The following is a 19,382-nucleotide window of genomic DNA, read 5'->3' as shown; positions in this document are numbered from 1 at the left end:
GTCAGAATATGCACCTGAAGCTGCTGTGAAGTAGTATTGAGCAGTACCCTACCATCACCAAAAATTATGCCACAGCACTAAAAAAAAGGTAGCTGGCTTCAATTATTGTCTTAGCTGTTGATGTCCTTCCCCATGGTGCCTTTTTTAGGCAATGTCCATCTCCTCAAACTACCTGCATAGCCAATCTAAAACAAAACTGTGTAAAGGCAGCATTGTTCATTGCTAGAAGCATAAACAAAAAGTTGAACTCCTTACAGACATTCTTGACTCTTGAAAAATGTTGATATCTGCATGGTTACTGAAACGTGGTTTCAGAACTGCTGCAGCATTCCCACAGTGCAGGGTTTCAGTGCCTACTACATCCAGTAAGGGTAATGACAGTATCACTGGAGGGAGTGTGTCTGTATTCATAAGAAGCTGCCTCACCTCCAGACTCTTAAGACAGAACATTGAGCTTCTCAATATCCTCTGTACCATATCATGCCCAGCTAACTTACCCCCTGTATGTCACACATTGCCTGTGAGGATTACTAAACAAACTAATGTCTCTCCCTATTGAGCCTATCACTGTTCTTTTGGGAGAGTTAAAATATCCCTCCATTAACTGCAAAACCTACATCACCTGAAGTAAATACACACAAAGATTTTTGGATTTCCTTAGTGCTAGCTCCCTAAACTAACTAGCTCCAGTCCCAGCTAGGAGCTCAAAAATATTGGACCTGGTTTTCATCAATATTGCCACCCTTTGCTCAACATTTACAAGTATCATGTTACTAGTCAAATCTAATTACTGTTCTATAACCCTCACTGTAAGGGTAAAACCTGACTTGCCATAAAACCATTCTAATGCTTACATAATCCATGTAACAAATGGCTTGATGAATTTTAAGCACCTTCCTCACCTTGTTGATCCAGTCTTGCATACATTTCTGAATAATTTCCACGTGCATCTCAAAGCATGCATCAAGGTGTCTACCCCCATAAGACAAATACCCTGCCAAATTCAGGAATAAACCCTCTGAAGAACCCTACTATAAACATACTATACAATAAGTGAAAGAAACTTCTTGCCTGTAAAAGCAAACTTAATACTCCAGCATCTAGGCATGAACTCAAAAAGTTAAACAAAGAACTAAAACAAAATCAAAAAGTTAAACAAAGAACTAAAACAAAATCAAATCCCCCCCCCCCCCAAAAGTAAGTACATATTGAGAATTGCCACATTGATAAGGACAACTACAAATCCTTCTTCAGATGTGTTAGAAACCTTTAGATATAATGCCCAGCAGTGCTCATATCATAACATAACAACAAATCTTGCTCATCCACTGAGGACATAGCAAACATTTCAGTGGACAAATTTGGCTCTAACTTTACTCTTCAGTCTCCTCTTAATTTTCCCATGTTATTAGCACATCCACATTAACATCACCCCCTTTGATCATCTCTAAGCAAGTCTCAAATGCTCTCTCCAAGGCCAAAAACACTTGTTCCATAGGTCCTCATAATGTGCCAGGCTGCCATCCTGTCAGCAAAGTTTTGCCACTACTCCTGTTCATCCTTAACCTCTCCAGTGGATTTGTGTCAGAGGAATGGAGAACTGTGGTAATCATCCCACTCCACTAACTGGATTCACTGCTGATACAGGAAACTGTAGACATACAAGTCTCACCAGACTTCTCTGCAAAGCAATGAAAGTCCTCAGCATGGAGCACATTTACAAGGACATAGCAGTCTATGTGCTCTGCACCAAAACCAGTTTGGGATAGTTAAAGGCCTCCTGAACTGGGTTGGCTTCTTTGAGCATGTCACTGATGCATTAGACTCTGACAAATCAATTTATATTGCCTCCCTGACCAAGGCCTTTGATACCATCCCTCATTCTGGCATTATCAACAAGTTAATCAAAGTAGATTGAAAGCCCCATGTTACCTGCTGGGTAGCAAACTGGCTAACTGACAGAAACCCACGACCCCATCTATCACTGTGGAATGTATTCGCTACAAAAAAAAGCAGTTAACCCATGGTGTCCCACAGGGATCAGTCATAGGACCACTTCTGTTTGGTATTTGCTACTTTGATGTCAAGGCAAAAGTTGAAGTCCTGTAGCTAGCCAGGTTTGTAGATGACTGCAAACTTAGAGCTGTCATTAACTCCCCAACTGCTTTCCAAATTCTTCAGGAAGGACTAATACGCAAAAGTAAGTGGTGAGTAAACCATGATCTAAACTAAACACCAAGAAATGCAGGATTGTCAGATAGACATGGACACTCATACACCTGCTAGGTGGCACCCTTTTGAAAGCTTACTTGCCCATTAGGGACCTGGGAAGTACTGTGTCCTTTGGCAAAACTGGGCAATCACACATCTACCACAGAGGTGACACCCCTTTGAAAATGGACTCAACCATTAGTGACTTCTGCACTCTCATCGATTGTGAACAGTTCTTTGATCTCCATATATCCACTGTTATTAGGAAATGCTTTGCCTTACTAGACTAATCACAAGGTTTATTTATTTCTAATCCTAAGGAGGTCATCCCCGCTCACTACTCCTCCCTTATCAGGCCCATAATTTGACCCCCTTGGTATGTACCTGTCTAAGCATATGATCCAGCCTGAGAGACTGCAGCATTTCCTCACTAAGATAATCAAGGACACGTATTTTCTGAGCCACCTAAACCACCTTAATATATTCTTTCTTCTGTGTTCTACAGACTCGTGAGTGATCATCTCTGTCTAGCTTATAGATCCTCAGAGGATCAACACCCTCTCGAGATCACAATGTCCATTAAAACATAAGCAAGACATGATAGCAAGATAGATGTATATCCCACAGAGTTGCTATTTTATGGAATAAACTTCTTTGGATATATAAAACAAAGCAACTTTGTGACCTTCTTTAATCATAACCTGACTGGATGGATGGGTAATCCATAAATTCCGTTTACTAACACATAATCAAATGTACTGTGTTAGAGTGTTAAGATGTCCGAACAACATGTTCGGAAATCAGAACACCGAACATAGTAAATGTTGAACAAAGCATTTCAGTAAATCTGAATGTCGAAAATGTCGACTGTATTGAAATGCTCACATCCACTCAACATTGAAAAACACTTTCTGCAGGGGGCAAGCCTCCCCCCCCCCTGCGCACCCCACTACTTGTACAAACTCTTAGATCACACTACAGTGAGGGAAGGGGTACATTTCCCGATCCCCACTATAGTGCGATCTCGACCACAATGTCAAACATTACAACAGCAAATGTTCACTATTTTAAGATTTGACATTGTGGCACTTCCATTTACAATTATGCTTAATTAGTTTTGCAGATATGTCGATCGTACGAAGTGCGATAGACTATGTGATGGTAAACCCATAAATTCACTCCAAATCTGGCCTGCCAAGCCTTCATTGAAAGAGGTCAAAGCTAGGTGTAACATCTCTTGGTGTTTTTGCCAAATGTTGAGATTAGGGATGAATATGTCCTTCAGTTTGAATATGCAGCATCACATGCAGTGTTACCTTTGCAGAATCTCCTAAAATAGAAAGACAGGGCAATCTTGTGTTTCATTTGCTCACTGAAGGGAAGGTTTTTGTAGTTGCTAAGCTGATCTTGTCCAAGCAGGGCTACCAGAATTGTCTTTTGTGCCAATGAACCTATTAATAGCTCCTCAAAAGGCATGACCAACAAAGTATTCCTCTCAGGGGTGGAGGGTGGTGAGGCTGTCTCTAGTGCCTGCTTCAGTGATATGGGGTTACGAGTTGACTTAATGGTTAAGGTGTTTACTTCACAGACATATAAGGTACAGTGTTTGATTCTAACCTTGGGAAATGTGGCTAAGCTTAATAAGACCCATGCTCATGATGCAGACCTGTCCCATGGTGACCTGCTCTTTGGTAGTAGTGTTACGAAGCCTTGTAGTTCCTGGAGCAGTATATATTTTGGGAGGGCTGTTCCTTTATGACCTTGTGTTTCATCCTAACACGAGAATGTGTGCAGCTTTCAAAACTTCTCATCCATAGTTGGGCAGAGCAGATTTCTTGTTCTACACATTTGTTGTCATTGTGTTGTGGCAGACAGTGATTCACACTGTAGGAATGTTTTCAGACTCACTGCCTACATATTCTTATATTGGTCAGTAGGTCTGCACTTGCATAATTTCTTTATAGTCTTGCAGAGTAAATGGTGGTATCAGTCATTTCATCAGCCCCACAAAGCCTAGTGAAACTCACTTTTCTATCACACTGCTGAAATCTTGTGCAAGTGAAGTGGGAAAGTAATATAAATTTAGATAGACAGACAGACAACTAGGTAGATATATAGATAGATATATATCTATAGGTTCATAGGCAAGTACTAGGCTATCTGCCCAAGGGCATTTATAAGCCTAGCCAGAGTGTGTTGGCTTTCGCCACCCCCTTAGTTCCCTGTGCATCTGACCAGCGCAGCCATTAGTTTCCTGCACCTCTGTCCAGCAGAACCCACTGCAGTGATCCCCAGGGTAAATTTTCTGTTTCCCATCCACCCGTCAAGGTTTCTCTTGAGTGCTAAGAGTGCTAGTGAGGGGCTCTGCCTGATGTATATTGGAATCTTGTTCCAAAGCATGGGGAGTCTCTGGGTCAAGAATCTATCCCTCCAGCACATCCTATTTATCATTGTGGTAAGGTTTATATCCCTAGAGCGTGTGGCTCTCAGGGATTTTTATTTATTTATTTTTTTTTTGCCAGATTTGCCACCACATCCCAATTTAGAGCTCACCACTGTCTAAACCTAAAACAACTACACTGGCGGGAGCTCCCTAACAAGTTCATTTTTCAACAACTCTTAATTGCACATAAAATTCTATACCAACCTTCTAAAACACCAGCTCTTTGTAACCTCTTGTAACCTGAAACAACTACGTTCCTCTGATAAACTACTTGTTAATATTACCAAAATTATTAATTCTGCAGGCAATTGCCTTTTTTCTAACTCAGTAGGTAAAATATGGAATAATCTTCCATCTGATCTGTCCTCTTTGCCCACTCTTCCACTCTTTAAGAAACAACTTTTAATACATCTTAATAAATTCTGGCTTTGCTCTTGTACCAACCCAGACTAACCTGTTTTCACCTTACTCTATCATAAACCTTTCTTATCCACTTGGATTTCCTCATCTACTTCAACTGACAAATTATCCATTTTCTTTGTAAATATTACTTAACTTAATATAGTAAAAAAAAAAAATTGTGTATCATCTATCATGGTTCAAAACTACATTGTATACACTTTAATATTTGTTACTTTCTTATTTTGTATTGCTAGTAGCTAACTTCTAACTTAATTACTTTCTGATTTAGGATTATTTTGTTTAGTTAAGATCTATAATATATGTACTAACATTTTATTTTTCCCTTTGCATAATACATTTGTACTATGTCTTTTTGTGAATTTCTAAAATTGATTTAACCTCTGGAGCTTTTCTCCCCGGGCCTCCACTGAAAATGGACATTAATCCAGCTGGACTAGCCCAGTCAACAAATGTAAAATAAAATAAAATAAATAATAAATGAAGATGCGCTCCATAGCCTTGCAGACCAGGCTAGTCAGGCTTATAGGGCGAGTTCCCGGGGTCTGTTCTGCCTCCACCTTTGTGGAGTGGGATAACTGTTGCTGTGCGCCACTCAAGTACATAGCCTGTAGAGAGGCTGAGTTTGAACAGTGTGCTCAGGTGAGGGGTTAGTTCATTTTGGAGCTCTTGTAAGATGTAGCCTGTGACCTGTCCGGTCCCATTGAGGCTGTGTTTTTGGCTTTGGATAGGGCTGTTTTAACCTGTGCGTCTGTGATTGCCGGGGCCTTACATTCTTCTGGTATGGTTATGGGCCTTTTAGGGGGTGAGAGGGGTGTAAAGTTTGCACTGAACCTGTCTGCCAAAATGTTGGCAATATCAGTCGGTTCAGTGTATTTTGTGCTATTCTGCACTAACTTCGAGCAGATCTGAGCATTGCCACTTATTCCTGATATAGCTAAAGAAAGCTTTGGAGTCCTTGGCAATTTTTCTTTCGAAGCTAGCCTTGGATGATTTAATGAGGGATCGTAGTTTCTTGCCGATTCTGATCAGGGATGTCTTTCCTTCTAGGGATTTTGCTCTTATCTGTACTAGTTTCCTCCTGTTGTAGAGCCTGTTTATGGCAGGGGTCCACCAGACTGGTTTCCTTTTCTTGGAGGAGTGAGTCTTGGTTTTACTTGGGATAGCATGATCCATGTATTCCTGCAGATGATCATAGAGTGCCTTTGTATAGGTTTCAGCAGCTTGTACAGCATTGCCCATTGGCGTGGGGGCTGTGAACCTTTCCATCTCAGTCTTAAGCAACGCAAAGTTTGCTTAAGTTTTTCACGGTGGTTTCCTTGACTGGGGTTGGGGGCGGAATGTGAATATCCAGAGTGATTAGTCTATGGTCTGATCTAACCAACGAGGAGTTGACGTCAGGTGTGGAGCACAGGTCGCCCATGTTGGTGATGACCAGGTCCAATATATTGTTCCCTCTGGTGGGGGTGTTCACCAGTCGATCCAGGGCGTTCGAGTTTATAAATTCTAGGAAGCGTTGGGCAAGGGAGTTAGTACTTGATTAGTTCTCCCAGTTAATGTTTGGGTAGTTGAAATCACTCGGTATTAGGGTGTTGGTAGGACCTTCACATTTTCCAGTGTCTCCAGAAAAGCAGAATGGGGGACCTGAGTCATGGTGGGTGATCTGTAGCAAGCTACAATTTGGATTGCAGTTTTGTCCATTGTTAGTTACACTTGGATGATCTCTGATGCATCATGCTGCGCCACTAACCTGGAGGTGCGAGTATCCTTGATGAATATGGATACACCCCCACCTTTTGTGTTTCGGTCCAGGTTCTGTGGCCGAAAGGTATGGTATGAGTTATAGCCTGGTAGTGCTGGGGTGCTCTCTAGAGCCTTAAACCAGGTTTCTGTTACTGCACAGATATCGATGTTCTCCATACTGAGGAGTGCCTCAAGTGAGTGCATTTTGAGGTTTAGACTTCTGGCTCTGAGTAGCATTATCCTCAGTTTTCGGTTACTTGTGCTATTTACAGTGGTGGGTTTGTCTTTTGAGCCTTGCCTAAAAAAGGCACTATGGGGGCGGCAAGAACCTTTGCCACTATTCAAAAGCCAAAGGGTGACAGGTGCAAGCCATCTCTTGCGAAGCAACGTGGCTTATCGAGCATATCATCCCAGGCAGACAGACACTGGATCCCCTTTGAATGACACCAGAAACTTAGCCAATTGTTGAAGTTGATTATTTTTTCCTTTATACTGTGGCATCATTCTTGGCGAGGGTAGGATGCTACTCAGGGTCAGGGTCATACCTGCCTGGGCTACATGATCAGAGATCTCTTCCAGGTCTCTTTTCATGTAGTCCAGGGAGGTATGTCTCAGGTCATTCACACCAACATGTACAATGACAGAGTCGTATTTGTACTTGTTCTGGAGTGACCTGAGTGCTTGTGTTATGTGGCGGATCCTGGCGCCCGACAGGCAGTTAACTGTAACCTTCTCCTTGTCCAGCCTAGTTAGTGGGACATCAGTGTGCCTGACTATAGAGTCGCCTATCACAAGTGTGTTTGGGTATGTTATTTTGCCTTAAGGGCTGTGATTGCGTGGCACACTGATTATGTGAAGTATGTGTTTCATGGTTGGTGAGGTTGTGGAGGCTGCTTGGATGTCTGCTTTGGAGGTTTCTGTTGCTTTAGCAGATTTTTATTTAGAGCCTGCAAGTGTGCTTTTGTGTATTTATGTGGAGAGTGGTGTGTTGCAAGTATTACCCTTCTCCTCTTGACAGTCAGTTACAGTCTGGGGTTGAGAGAGTTTTGCCTCCAGTCTGGCTGTATAATTGCATCTCTCGCATATATTAGTGTTTGGTGGTAGGAGGAGAGGGTTGTCTGTGTACATGAGGCAGTTGTAACATTGCCTCAAAATGCCCAGATTCACCAGTTGGACTGGGGAGTACACTGGAAACTGCCCTTTGGACATGCCTGAAAAGGTAGAGTGATCTTTCTGACTGGTATGGACGGATAGAGAGCCTTGTCCTTCTAGACAGTATAAGGGGGGCTAGTGCTAGGGGTATTTAAGTGCTTGTTATGAGTTTTAAGCAAGTGCTGGGGTGTAAAATTAATGGTTTCAGTGCTAACGTTGGTTTGTCTATTTCAAGGGAAAAACTGAAGAGTAGGCTTCATGGAGTCTGGAATAGTTTAACCCTTGTTGTTGTTCTTCTTCTTTTGGCTTCTCCCGGTTAGGGGTTGCCACAGCAGAACTTTGGTCCGCTAATGATTGGCAGTAGATTTTTTTTTTTTTTTTTTTTTTTTTTTTTATATAGGTGCCGAGCTGCCAGCTCGACGCCCAACCTTCAGCGAAGGCACGCCCATTCTATGCATGTCTTTCGAACGCCACTCGACCGTGAGGAGGACATGCAGACTCCACACAGAAGGCACTCCAGCCGAGAATCGCAAGGGAGAACCTCTTGCTGTGAGGCAACAATGCTACCGCTGTACCACCACGGCTTATAGATAGGTAGATATAGAAAGATATATATATATAGATATATATCTATGTAAAAATACTGACCTGATGGAGATATGTGCCTAGAAGTGAATAAATGGGAATGAATATTTAATTAGAGATACAAAATACATTATGGCCAGTCTTCTGGAAATGTAATAAACCAGTTCCGATAAGAACCCCATCACTGACCAATAGTAGCCAAACACTAGATCTGAAGTAGTTGCTTCATTTGCTCTGCAACCTGTGGGTATCGGATCCGACTTCGGATCCGAGCCAGCAGCTTACCAAGCTCCAAGATCCGAGCTCCTAGCTCCTCCCCCTACCCATAATCCCCTGCTACCAACCACATTACCTCAGATCGTTTTTTGCCGCGGCTGAAGAAGCTTTACTTTTGAAGAGCTCCTGGCTAGGTGAGATCGTTTTCAGTCTTTTTTCACCAAAAACTTCAAAATCATGTGTGTGTGTGGTAGTAAAACCTTCTATCCCCTTGTTAATGTTAGTTTTTTTTCATTTTTACTGGTACAGTAATTAGTTTTCTTGTCACTCCCCCTCCCTCCTTAGCGTTTGGGTGTGTGTGTGAGTGCTTCAACATGGCGGAAGGGCCTATGGCCATTTTTTCCAAATGTACTGAGTGTGGCCACAAGCTTTCCCCAGCTGATGGCCACTTTCAATGCGTTTTGTGCCTGGGGGCAGCCCATCTCTTAGAGGCCTGCCAGATCTGTGCGGCCTTTAACCCCCGGGAACTTCGGGATAGGAAGAACAAGCTGATCCTGGTGGGAAAGCTCCCCCAGGAGTCAGCTTCTTCTTCCTCTCCTGTTCGGGCTCCGGCTGCCTCAGCGGCCTCGGCGCCCTTTGTTCCCTCAGCTCAACCCGGGACTCAACCTCCCACTTCGGGTTTGAGCTCTGGGGAAACTAGTGCCTCCTCAACTAAGGAGAAGAGGCACAAGGATAAGGAGGGACATAGATCCCATAAAAGGCGGATCGAGTCTCACCCCTTTGCTCCGCCAGCTAAAATAACTAAGTCTCCTTCGGGGGTCTCCGGATCCTTCTCCTCTCGGCTCCGTTTGCCTAGCTTCTCACCGGAGCCGGAGGAGGAAGATCAGTCTCCCACGAGGTCATCGAGGTGGCCCTCCCGGCCCGCCTCGACCACCTCTTCCAGGTCAATAAAAAGCATCTCCGAAGCGGATATGGATCGGATGATGCGTCGGTTCTTACAGACCCAAATGCAGATGGGGATGCTCTTGCCTCTCCCCTCCCCCCCCTCTGGGGGGGAGCGCGGCCCCCATGTTTGCCCCGATCACTCCTTCTCCGACTCGTTTTTGGATCTCGGAGTCATCGGATCCGTGCCCATTCGGACCCAGGGAATTGTCGGTGCCGATAGCGCTGGTCTCTTAGACGCCGACTATGACCTCGAGCTTGTCGGATCCGAGCTCTCGGGGCTGAGGGCTGAGCATCGGATCCGAGGGAGTTGTTTTATCTTCAGAGCTGTTTGGTTCGGAGCGCACCTCCCTCTTGGCACCGACTGCTTCGGCTCTGACCCCGATCCCTTCCTCGGAGCCGAGGAGATTGCTCTCAGAGGCTGGCGAGGGTGAATCTCCTTCAGCTTTTGATGTAGTGGAGAGGGTACTGTAGAGTCCTCCAGATCCCCGGTTCGGGCTGTGGATCCACCCGTACCCCCACTGTATGAGGGTCTGTCTTCCATCATCCGACCATCGGGACAGCCTGCCTAAGCCCTCCAGCTAGTTCCTGTTGAGGAACAACAATCCGTGGACGAGCCCTCTTCGGATAGCCCCACCGAGGAGGTTCCTCGGAAACGTCTGTGTAAAAGGAGGAGGCACCTGGGCTCCCCAGAGTCAGTTACCACTGACACGGACTTAGATGATAGGGAGGGTTCCCCAAGGTCACCCCCTGAAGATGTCTCCTTTGGAGACATCATGGAAATGTTGCGTATTAGAGGGGGTGGTCTGCCCAAAAACCTTCCCTTGATGAATCCGTGTTCCTGGAGGCATTTGAGGCAGGCCCATCTACTTCTTGGGTGTCCCCTCCGGCCGACCCCCTGGTGGACTTAATTAGCACCAGGGCGTGGAAGGAGCCCGACACCGTGGAGCCAATACTTAGGCGTCCCGACAAAATACTGAGCCCCCCCACAGATAGGCAGTCATGGGCCAAAAGATCCCCCTGTTGATGCCATGTTGGTGGCGGCGGCCACCAAGAAAGAACTCACTCAGGAGAGTTCTCTGGTCCACCCGCCAGATAAGGAATCTCGAGCGTTGGATCGGATTGGGAAGCGGATGTTTGCTTCAGCGACCTTTTCTATAAGGGTGCTGAACTATATGGCACATACCATCAGGCTACAGCGAGACTTGATCAAGGCTGCAGCCCCCCCCCCCCCCCCAGAGTCCATGTCGGTCGGAGACGGGAATGTGTTTACGACACGAATGGCCACTCTGAAATCCATCTCCAATAAGTCTATGTGGCTCCTCTCTCATGCTTCGGAGGGAGCCGCTAGAGCCAGCGGAGCAGGGGTAGTGTTACGACGTCATGCCTGGCTCAGTCTTTGCGACTTCGCGAATCCCTTCAAGGCATCCTTCGCGAATGCCCCCTTTGACGGTTCTGCTCTTTTCGGCAAGACCGTTCGCAATATGCTGGTCCAAAGCAAGAAGGACGGGAAGACGCTGTCTGCCGTCAGAGTCTGCTTCTCTACTCCCCAAAGATCCTTCTCCAGGAATCAGAGGGGACAAAAGAAGCTGTTGTTCCGCAAGTCTCAGCAATCCCATCCAGCTGCGGACCACTCGTCCTCTAGAGGCAGAGGAGGACAATGTGGACGCTGGCCCAGAGGCAGAGGGGGGCCGTGTAATTTCGGGTCTAGAGAACCTTTCTCGGGCAGACCCTCGCAACAGCCCTGAGGGCTTGCCCGAGTGTCCCTCTCTGGAGGCAGTCGGGGGGGCGGTTGACGGAGCACCTGTCAAACTGGGAGTCCTTTACAATGGATCGATGGGTGCTCCGTATCATATCCAGAGGTTACTTCATTCCTTTCCTAAATCTTCCCCCAAAACCAGACACCTCCCCGATGTACCACCCGATCAGAGGGAGGCGGCAGCTTTAAAAATTTTAAAGCTGCTAAGAAAAAGCGCCATCCAGCCCGTCCCCACAGATCAGTCCGGATTGGGTTATTACTCAAGGTTCTTTTTGATGCCAAAGGAAACGGGGGACCTCAGACCCATCTTAGACCTTTCCGCTCTGAACCTGTTTATACCCAAGGAAAAGTTCCGGATGGTCACTCTTCAATCTATCTCCCCCTTCTGCGGGAGAACAACTGGATGTGCTCCATAGACCTCAAGGATGCGTACTACCACATTTTAATGGCCAGACGATCGAGGAGGTTTCTCCGCTTCCAGCTCGGAGCCAGTCATTATCAATTCAGGGTTCTTCCATTCGGCCTCTCTTCAGCCCCCAGAGTGTTCACCAAAGTCATGGCGGTGGTTGCTGCCCACCTGAGACTTCAGGGCATTCAGGTCTTCCCGTACCTAGACAACTGGCTCCTTACCGCGACCAACAGGCATCAGCTCTCAGTAGCGAGATATTACACACTGACTCTAGCCCACAACCTAGGCATTTCAGTAAACCTGCAGAAGTCCTGCCTGTGCCCCACTCAAGCCCTGGAATTCATAGGGGCCAGGTTGGATACTCTAATCTCTCGAACTACCCTAACATCAGTCAGACTGAACAGCTTGTCTTATCAGGTGTTAGCCCTTCTACGGAATCCTTCTCTTCCAGCGGAGTTAGTCCTGAGGGCACTAGGGTCTATGGCAGCTGCGATCAGTCTTTCCCTGCATGCCCACCTGCGAATGTGGATATTGCAATGGACCCTTCAAGTCCAGTGGTCCCTCTTGCTCCACCCGTTCAACACACCCATACCGCTGAGCAGAGTTTGCAGGGACTCCCTTCTTTGGTGGTTGCATGCGCGGGAACTCGGAGAAGGGAGGCCCTTTGTGATCCCCCCGGTCGAAGCCACGTTGACCACGGACGCTTCTCGCCTCGGGTGGGGGGGCATTGTTCAGGCAGATCCATTCAAGGCACGTGGACTCCCACCGCTGAGCAGAGTTTGCAGGGACTCGGAACTCGGAGAAGGTTCTCGGGTGGGGGTCATTGTTCAGGCAGATCCGTTCAAGGCACGTGGACTCCCCTAGAGGCCGCATTGCATATCAATGTCCTAGAGATGAGGGCGGTGCTTTTGGCATTGCAAGCCCTCCACGACCTTCTTCCCCTGGGGACTATTGCGATCCAGACAGACAACATGTCTGTAGTCTGGTACATAAACAGGGAGGAACCAGATCTTACCCCCTGTGTCGAGAGGCCATGAGAGTTTGGGAATGGGCGATCTCCACCAACCGCTTTCTGGTAGCAACGCACATCCCGGGACGATCTAACATATTAGCGGACAAGCTAAGTCGGGTGCTCCTCACTCCGTACGAGTAATCTCTGAATCTATCTGTTGCGAAACAGATCTTCCACAAATGGGGTCAGCCTTGCTGTGATCTTTTTGCTTCTCCTTTAAACACAAAATGCAGCGAGTACTTTGCAATAATTCCCCCCAGAGGGGAGACCTCCAGAGACTCTCTGGTCCATGCTTGGCCTCCCGGGCTCCTTTATGCTTATCCTCCCCTTCCTCTCATGATGAAGTTCATTCAGAAAGCCTGTCTGTTGGGGAGCAGAGTTATCCTCATAGCCCCATTCTGGCCTCGGCAGATCTGGTTCCCCTTTCTGCGGTCTCAGTGTGGCTCCTCCGTGGATTCTGGATCCCAGTCCAGAACTGATTTCTCATCCCGCGGATTGCCCAACGCCCAACCTGGTCAGCCTCAAGCTTGCGGCTTGGCTGATCCAGTTCCATTAATGGCTAGGACTCCCGGTATCTCATCTCCCGTTAAGGCCATTCTGGTTGCGGCTCATAAGCCATCTACCAGAAAACTTTACAACAGTAAGTGGAAACGTTTTTCCATTTGGGCCGAAGATAAGGGCTTGGACCCATTTACTGTCCCTATCCCAACCATCCTAGACTTCCTCTCATTAATCTTTCATCAGGGAGCAAGCACTTCTACGGTTAAGGTACATTTGGCGGCCATCTCCCATTTTCATATGGGTGATGGCATTGGTTCCTTAGCATCTACAAAGTTGTGCAAAACCTTCTTACGAGGCAGCTTCCTTTTAAATATACCAATAAAGTCTGTGGTTCCCCCATGGGATCTCACTCTAGTCTTGTAAGCCTCAACAAGTCCACCTTTCGAACCTGTGGCCTCAATTCCGTTGAAGTTCTTGTCATGGAAAACAGCTTTCTTAGTGACCGTTACTTTGGCCAAAAGGGTTTCAGAATTACAAGCCTTGTGTATGAAGCCTCCTTACCTTATCTTTAACAAAGATAGAGTGTCCCTCAGGACTAACCCGTCTTTCTTGCCTAAGGTTGCTTCAGAAGCAAATATAAATCAATCAATAAATTTACCAGTGTTTTTTCCCACATTTCAGAACATGGGAGAATACACATTACACAAATTGGATGTACACAGACAGCTGCGTTTCTACTTGCATAGGACTAGAGAGTTTTGCAAGTCGGACCAGTTATTTGTCTCGTATGCAAAATCAGCCATGGGTAAAGCCATTTCCAAAGTTACTGTGGCAAATTGGATTTGTCAGTGTATTATTCAGGGTATATATCGTCTGGCAAACCAGCCCCGGTTAATATCCGTGCTCATTCTACAAGATCTGTAGCCACTTCAACAGCCTTCTGGTCTAGGGTTCCAGTGGACGACATATGTTCAGTGGCTACTTGGTCCTCTTCTCATACGTTCATTTCTCATTATAAATTAGATGTGATTTCGAGAAGTAGGGCTTCTTTTGGCTCCGCGGTGCTTCAGAATATCCTTCCGTAAGGACCACCCAGGTTCTTAGAAGTAGCTGGGGACTTTGTCCCACAGGTTGCAGAGCAAATGAAGTAACTACTTCAGATAAAGAAGTTATGTACTCACCATAACGTTCCATCTGAGTAGGTACTTCATTTGTCTGCAACCGACCCCCCCTGCCATCCCCCGAACCTTTCGGGATTTTCTGATCACCTTTGCAGTTGATTTTTCATGTTTACAGGTTGGTAAGGCAAAAAAAACGATCTGAGGTAATGTGGTTGGTAGCAGGGGATTGTGGGTAGGGGGAGGAGCTAAGAGCTCAGATCTTGGACCTTGGTAAGCTGCCGGCTCGGATCCGAAGTCGGATCCGATACCCACAGGTTTCAGACAAATGATGTACCTACTCAGATGGAACGTTATGGTGAGTACATAACTTCTTTTTATTGCATGTTATAATTGCCAAACAGTTGCATTGTATGCTTATGTTTGTATTTCATTGAAATACTGTTGATGGAAATGCTGTACAGCTACAATTCTGCTTGCTAAAGTTAAGCTAATCAAAACAGTGATACTTAGATTTTTGCAACAAAAAATCATAATTAAACATTTAAATCAGGTAAATAAAACATGCATTAATTTGCTTATGTATCTGATAAATATGTTGTATTTTTCAGTCTTTAGGTATAGACACAGTCAGCAACCATTAATCCACGATCATTGGAGTTTTGAGTGTGGCAACAGATTTTCAGACAAAATGGAAACACGCCCTGGAAAAAGGAGCTGTAGATGCAATATATGTGATAGAAGTTTTTCTTATAAGCAAGTCCTTCAAATGCATCAGAGAATTCACATCAATGAAAAACTAAATTTCACTGGAAAGGTTAACCTTTTGATACAAGAGAAAATGTATGCTGCCGAAAAGCCATATGAGCTGATCAAAGCTGATAATTCTGCACTGCAGAATATCCTGTCAAAACATAAAAAGAAGTTGTATACATGTGTTCCATGTGACAAGAGTTTTACATGGAAGGACCGCTTCTTAGCACATAAGATAATGCATGGTACAGAAAAGCCATATCGCTATCTGACCTGTTATAAAAGTATTGCACAGAAGGATTGCCTTTCAGTGCGTAAGAGAATTTTTTCTGGAGAGAAGCCATATAAATGCTCCTCTTGTGACAAAAGTTTTACACGAAAGGACCACCTGTCAACACATGTAAAAAGGCACAGTTTAAATCCTAAAGAGAAGCCATATAAATGTACCATATGTGATAAAAGTTTTTCCTGGAAGCACCGGTTTTCAGCTCATGAAAAAACACATACTGGAGAAAAACCATATAAATGTCCAATATGCAATAAGAGATTTACACGCAAGGATTACTACTCAGCCCATGAAAGAATTCACACTGGAGAGAGGCCATATAAATGTAATACATGTGACAAGAGTTTTTCAAGGAAACACCACCTTTCTAAACACGAAAAACGGCACACTGGGGAAAAGCCATATCAATGTTCCGCATGTGAAAAATATTTTAGACAGAAATATGGACTATCCTTGCATGAGAAAATCTGTCCTAAAAATAAACAATTTAAATGTTCCACAAGTGATAGCAATGTCACATCAAAAGATCAACCCTCACTAGATAAAAATGTTCAACCTGGTGAGAAGCTTTATGAACATTCTACAAGTGACAATAATGTTAAAAGGAAGAACCCCCTCTCAATGCATGAAAAAAAGCAAAGTCAAAATACTGAAGAGAAGCCGTATAAGTGTACCAAGTGTGGAAAGACATTTACATGGAAACATCGTTTCTTAGCCCATGAAAAAATACACACTGGAGAGAAGCCGTATAAATGTCCAGTTTGTGAAAAGAGTTTTGCACGAAAGGATTGTTTCACAGAACATGAGAGAATTCACACTGGGGTGAAACCATATAAATGTGTCACATGTGGCAGGAGTTTTACACGGAAGCACCACCTCTCCATGCATGAGAGAATGCACAATGGAGAGAAACCTTATGAATGTACTAGATGTGACAAAAAATTTACAAGAAAGCACCACCTTTCTAACCATGAGAAGAAGCACATTGAAGAGAAAGGAAGTGTGAAGTGGGAGGTACAAACAAATGCAGGTTCTGTAATACAGAACTAGAAGCAGTTGCACGTCTTGTCTGGTTGTGATATACTCATGGGAGTTTGTATAGTGAAAGGCACCAACAATGTTGCAAGACTATTGCATTGGGGTTGTGCAAATACAACAACATACAGGTAGCTGAAAAGCACTGGAAACATGAACCAGAAAAGAATTATTGAAAAAAAAGTAATGATCACATGGGCTCATCCAATATCGGCAGTAAAAAGTAGAAGCAAGAAAAACAGATATAGTAGTAAAAAAATGGCAAAAGTATCATTAATCATTGAAATAGGTACACATAATGATTTGTATGGTCCTGCATACTGACAGACACGTCTCCATAAAATGTAATGAAATGCAAACTAAAACAAGATTGGATAAAGACGTCCAGATGGTTCCAGTAGTACAAGCATCAGGGCTAATAGAAAAGAATTTTCAAGCATACTTGAACATAACTGAGCAATTTTGGTTACTTTGCAGGTGCTGAGAAGAGCAGTCTAGGCAAACATTAAAAACTGAAGCAATATTAATTTTTTGAACCCTAATCAAAACCTGACTCATGAATGGGGTCCATTTTTGTTGCAGTATCAAAGACTCACAACATTTGAAAAAATTAAAAAAAGAAAGAGACGAGAATGATTAACAAATTAAAGAATGCTGTGTACCATAACTCTTAAAATTTAGTTATTCCCAGACTCAAGAATCAGGACCCATTCTCACCCTGGCATTAACAAATCTCAAAAACTCGCAACCGTTGGCAAAATGTGATTCAGGAGAAGTTGTATTAATGCATCACAGCTGTCAAGTTTTAAATAAAAGGATGACCTCTAAACCCAAGACAGATTGTGCCTTGGTGTGGATGGAGAGGTGAAATAGTGCAAAAAAGAAAGGGAAGTGATTGCACACTAATGCATACCTTCATTTGGTGGTCCATCCTAAATTCTTTCAAGTAACATTGAATATAAACTGTGTTTTAAACGGTCATGCAGCAAATAAAAAAGAAAGGCTGCATGCTATATATTCATGTCCCCAGATAAAAATGTGCCCAGGAAGGGTCGAATTGCTCTGGCTAAATATACAGAAAAAGAATGTGGCAGCATGAGCAACTGATGTCAGCTCTGTAACAGTATCATCCTGGGCACATGCTGCATCCAGTAATTAAGGGAAAGCTGCACTCCACAAAATTCGGCATTCAACAAAATGGAAATTTCCAGAAAACTCTCTATGGGGAAAAAGTTAGAGTGAAAAGGGGTAATTGGTGCAGAAGGTCATAGATGTTTTTCTTGGAGAAAACAGCTTCAGGAGACAGTTTAAAGGAGAAAGACCAAACATCAAAAGATATAGAGAATTAACAAAATATGAATATTTTGATATTGTCTAATATGTATGCAGAAAAGAAGACAATAGTGAATTTGTTTTTCTTTCTTTGAGCATCCAGCTGAAAAGACAAGGCTGTGAGATGCAGTTCTATAAAAAGTTAAACAGATTTTATTTTTTGGCTGATGTACCTGTAGAAGACTCCTGCAGATTAAAAAAATCTAGAATGGTTTAGAATAGGCTTCATTTACAGAACATGAAATGGTGATGTCTGTTTAATATTTCTATTTACTTCAGAAATTTTTAATGGAATTATCTTGAGGGACATACAACTTTTGACTCTATGTAGCTTACATAAATATCTTATTTGAATTTTGCTGTATACACAAAATGTAACCTTACAAAAATATGCACTATCTTTTAACAAAAACATTGTTCTGTTTATGAAACATAAACACACGCACTTTAAAATATTAAACATGGAAATAAAATTCAGACTTTTTAAAGAGAAATTAAGTATGCATCATAAGTCTACTATTTGAATTGTACTTGCTGTTTGCCAAGTGTATCACAGCCATGTACAGAAGCCTCCTACAAAAAAAAAATGGATTTTCAGCCAGTAGCCCCACAGTATTGTTAATCATCCATACATATGCAGTATTTTTACTTCTGTCTTCATTTATGAGCATCGACTCAATGACAAAACCATTGAAGAAGAGCATTTTGTATTTTATGCAAAACAAAGATGGAAACAAATAAGGTGTATTCTAAAATAAGCAATGTGCTAATGCCTCATAGTAACTAGTATAAAATCTTTCTTACACCTTAGGAGTGAGTGAAGAGCTTGATGCACACTTTGTCCCATTAGCTAAAATTTGTGTAAAAGGTTACAAAAGTCAAATTTTCATTTCTAATTTGTATTACAAGAAGAAGGAAAGATGAATTTTGAAGACTTGTACTCTGTCACTCGTTAATGGACATTAAAGCTTTATGATTACTGATGTGAACTTGGTTTATTTATTTATTGATTTTATTTATTTGCATTCTTTGACTGGGAAAGTTCTACTGGGCAAAAGAGCCTCTTTTCATGACCTAGGGAGAAAAGCTGGACAGAAGTTAAATCAATGCAAGCGTAGTAGATTTGCAGTGTAAGTAATATTAATTTGATGGGAGTATGTTGCAATAAAGAAACAAGATCTACAGTAGTTAGTAATAGAGAAGAAGGTAGATTTTTGGGATGATCATAATTTGAATATGTACACATTTTTGTTAAGAAGTTCATTTATAGGTAGAGCAGTTTTATGACATCTTTACATGAGTGTGAAGAACAGCAAGTTGTAAAAGGGTAGAGGAGAGTTATGTTTGTAGTACATAACTCATGTCACTGAGTTAAAGAAAGGAAGTGGTGATATAGTGTTGAGAATCAATGCAATTTGCCAAGCTACGGGAGTGTTGCATTGAAGAGTGGAGAGACAAATAGAAA

The 19,382-nt window shown here is 43.5% G+C and overlaps 1 protein-coding gene across 1 annotated transcript in view; it reads left to right on the top strand.

Moving 5' to 3' along the window:
• The window catches only part of LOC122809532 (zinc finger protein 585A-like), a 299,948-nt gene extending 281,042 nt beyond the window's left edge, over positions 1-18,906 (top strand). The window contains exon 4 of the mRNA XM_044081101.1: positions 15,123-18,906. Within this exon, the coding sequence (XP_043937036.1) occupies positions 15,123-16,600 (1,478 nt within the window). The 3' untranslated portion in view covers positions 16,601-18,906. The remainder of the gene's footprint in view (positions 1-15,122) is intronic.
• The last annotated feature ends 476 nt before the right edge of the window (positions 18,907-19,382 follow it).

The sequence above is a fragment of the Protopterus annectens genome, chromosome 8.part0 (genome assembly GCF_019279795.1).
Source record: "Protopterus annectens isolate FY-2018-M chromosome 8.part0, PAN1.0, whole genome shotgun sequence".
Classification (NCBI taxonomy): domain Eukaryota; kingdom Metazoa; phylum Chordata; order Ceratodontiformes; family Protopteridae; genus Protopterus; species Protopterus annectens.
This window is presented reverse-complemented; position numbering and strand designations above follow the sequence as displayed.